This window comes from Hylaeus anthracinus, unplaced genomic scaffold, assembly GCF_026225885.1.
Source record: "Hylaeus anthracinus isolate JK02 unplaced genomic scaffold, UHH_iyHylAnth1.0_haploid 3, whole genome shotgun sequence".
Taxonomy (NCBI): Eukaryota; Metazoa; Arthropoda; class Insecta; order Hymenoptera; family Colletidae; genus Hylaeus; species Hylaeus anthracinus.
The window spans coordinates 15,035,188-15,038,676 of record NW_026535284.1 but is presented as its reverse complement, the minus strand read 5'-3'; the positions used below and the strand labels follow the sequence as shown (position 1 = coordinate 15,038,676).

The window sequence follows — 3,489 nt, the reverse complement described above, 5'->3', positions numbered from 1 at the left end:
AGCGGTACCTCTCGCAACGAAAGCTACGCGTGCTGCCTGCTTATTCGTTTTCTTGTTTCGCGTCTTTGTCGCGCTGCTCTCTCTTTCTCCTTTCCGTCTTGTGTTTCGGTGTTCCTTGTGCCTCTCCCCGCGCACCCGACGTGCCAACTTCGTCCTTCTGGTTCTCCATCTCCGTCGTTCGTCGGTCTTCGCCCGAAGCTATCGCCGCGCTTCTTCCTCTCAACCGACTCACCGTTAGTGAAAATTTCTATCGTCTTTGCTCCGTCGGCATCGGATAGTGAGTTACAAAAACAGTGACAAAGGACTGTAACGCCGTGATCGGTATGGAAGCTGCGAATGGCATGAGACCCATTTTCGGTGGATATCCATTTCAAGGTTGGTATTCCATTCGCTTGAATGCGTTTTAGACGATGTTTGAAAAATGTTAGTTTCCTTCGGAATTTCACGAAAATTTGATCCCTGGTCGTTACATCAGGTCGTCGTAAAAAGTTTCTCTCGCGAGTTGCAGTCAATTATTTTCTGTGACAGTGTTTACATAAATAGACGATCTGTAACAGTAACGGAACGAAATGAATTTTACACGATTTTCTAACAATTTTCTGTGATAAAACATCAAATATTGTGCGTGTATTAATTATTAATAAAAGGAAAGAAAGTTTTCGGACAACCTAATGTCTCATACGAACCTCCATAAATTCGTTAACTCGTGCGTTGTGAGTATAATAAATGCGTAAAAATTCGATAAAACGCGCAGCGAGTACTCTTGTCGAACAAATAAATAATATTGGCGAAATATTTGCGACAGGGCAGGGACGCATGAATCAACTGGGTGGCGTGTTCATTAACGGCCGACCTCTTCCGAACCACATTCGACTAAAAATTGTCGAAATGGCCGCGGCTGGTGTGCGTCCTTGCATCATCTCTAGGCGGCTTCGCGTTTCTCACGGGTGCGTTTCGAAAATTCTGAATCGTTATCAAGAGACCGGCTCCATCAGACCTGGTGTCATCGGTGGCAGCAAACCGAGGGTAGCCACGCCGGAAATCGAAGCAAGAATCGAAGAAATGAAGAAGGAGAATCCTGGGATCTTTTCTTGGGAGATCAGAGAAAAACTCGTCAAGGTACGTCGACGGCCGTCGACGTGTTTCATTTTCACCACTTTTGTCCCTTGGTTTGGTTACATATACTATAAAAGAGAATGATATACATATACTATAAAAGAGGATGTTGAAGTAATATTCGTCAAGCTTGGAAAACAGTAAAATTTCATTGATGAGCCTCGAAACCTGAAAACTATCGTTAAAAGATAAACAAGTCTACACTAAATAGTGTATGTATATTTTAGCAAAATATTTTATTTGATCTTGTTTTATTCGAAAGGTTTCAAGGTTGAGAAAAATCTCCGCTAGGGAAGACCCGGGCTGAAAGTTCCGATTTGAAGAAAACGTAAAAAATGGCTAGGAAACAACTTGGTTGACACATGTTTCACTGTTGGCTAATTTGTTGCTAAATTTATTACACTTGAACGTTTTAAGCTTAGATTTAATACGTTGGAGTAGGTAGATATTTTTTAGAACGTCGTTCACTTGCCACTCGTCGGAGCAGAACATTTTTGGTTAAACCTCGCGGCTAAACCCTTGTACATAGAAAGCTGAAATTTTGAACAGAGGCTTCCTTTATAATGTATACAAGGAAAGGATATTTCGAAATTCAACCCTTTGGGAGTAAAAAGGGGTTGCAACGTTTGTACGAGGAATATTTCACTTGCGGTCGGATTTGCTCTTTGATATATAATTAATTAAACACCCGAAGGATTCTGTATTTAAAAAAAAATTCAATTCAACAAAATTTAGTTAGGAAATTTGTTGGTCCGAAACATTGGGTACAATTTAATAAGTATAAGAATAGTAGCCTTGCTGTATCGCAGGATATAGCGGCAGCCCATCCCCCGAAAACGATAACCAACTTTCCGTTTAAACAATTTCGCAAAACGGAGACGATGACACGACCGAAGCAAACGATCACAGCGAACGATCACAGCGAACGATCGTTCCACGCTCTTCGTAACATCCTCCGAATTTCATGTAAATTGGCCACCGGTGCCTTTCGGGATCGCGTTCAAGCCACATTTCCGCGTGTAACGCAGAGAAAATCATCAAACGGAAGAGAAAAAAAAAAAAAAAAAAATCCATATTGCTCGATCTCTCGATCGGGGGTGGACGTTTCCTCGGGGTCTCTCTATCTCTCCAAAGATCGCGGCGAACGGTGCTTTTTACTCTTGTGCACGAGGCGTGCACAGGGTAGGGGTGTACGTGAGCGGCCCGAGGCGACTCGCGTGTCCTTTAATACGTTACTGCCCGCCGCCTACACCCACGCTTCATTGGCGTAACGCTCGCTCGCTCGTCGACCGATTTTCGAGTATGCAAAACGACTTTCCTGAGAATAGCCTCTACGGTATTTGAGGTAGGACTCGACGCAAATTGTACCTAGACTCGACGTACATTATTAGTAGGCTGCGAATCTTTGTGCATTTATAAGGAATCTGAATGTACAAGAACCTACAAAATGGACGCAATATGCAGGAATATATAAAAAAAAGAATGAAAGTAAAGTTCACGTTATAATATTTGCAAAATAAAATAAATTCTTATTTAGATTCAATATTTCTAGGCACGTTCGCCAAGATTTTATTTTTCAAAAATGATTCGCAGTCTAATTATTACGTGCTTGGCGAACGCTGCATTTGCTGCGCGACACACGCGCAAAAATATACGGAAAAGTCGAGACGTCTCACAGTGGTTAATTTTATAGATCTAGATGGACGAAATGAAAATACTAATGATCGAAACGTAACTATGTCTAAAAAAACAAATAGCGATAAATAGATTGCGGATCTTTATGCAAAATAAAATCCATGCGAACGTACCTAAGAAAATTGAACCTCGATAGGATTTTATTTTCCTTTGCAAACGTTATAATATGAACTTTACTTACAATACGTTCTTTTATCACTGGCATCACTGGCATCGCGCCAGTCCAAACGCATTTCGACATAACTCAAACGGTTGCCGGCACCTTTGCTATGATGCATATTGCTCCCCGGGTCTCTTCTTACGACGCGTGTTTATACGACGCGTGTTTATACGACGCGTCTGACTCGTACTTTTCGTGTTCGACCCGAATTTCTTACCACGTGTCCCGCGTTACAGGCGAAAGTGTTGATCGATGTAACCGAAACATACAACAGTTTCGTAAAAGAGCCGCGTAAACAATGTTTCTACGACGAACCAGTTTCCTAATTCGTCGATATATTGGGTCGTCTGGAAAGTCCATGGCGATTTTTAATAGGCGGTACAGGTCTGAATTTATCGGAACGGTCGAAAACAAATAACATGTGGACATCCTCTTAAAAAGTGGAAAAGCTGTGGAACCAAATGGTGCATACATAATTCAATAAATATATATATATATATATCCAAAGACACGTTTGA

General features: G+C 41.6%; 1 protein-coding gene across 1 annotated transcript in view; it reads left to right on the top strand.

Moving 5' to 3' along the window:
• The first annotated feature begins 323 nt into the window (after positions 1–323).
• LOC128893713 (protein gooseberry-neuro) overlaps positions 324–3,489 on the top strand; it is a 12,384-nt gene continuing 9,218 nt past the window's right edge. Inside the window, exons 1-2 of the mRNA XM_054154903.1 lie at positions 324–375; positions 806–1,119. Of these exons, the coding sequence (XP_054010878.1) occupies positions 324–375; positions 806–1,119 (366 nt within the window). The remainder of the gene's footprint in view (positions 376–805; positions 1,120–3,489) is intronic.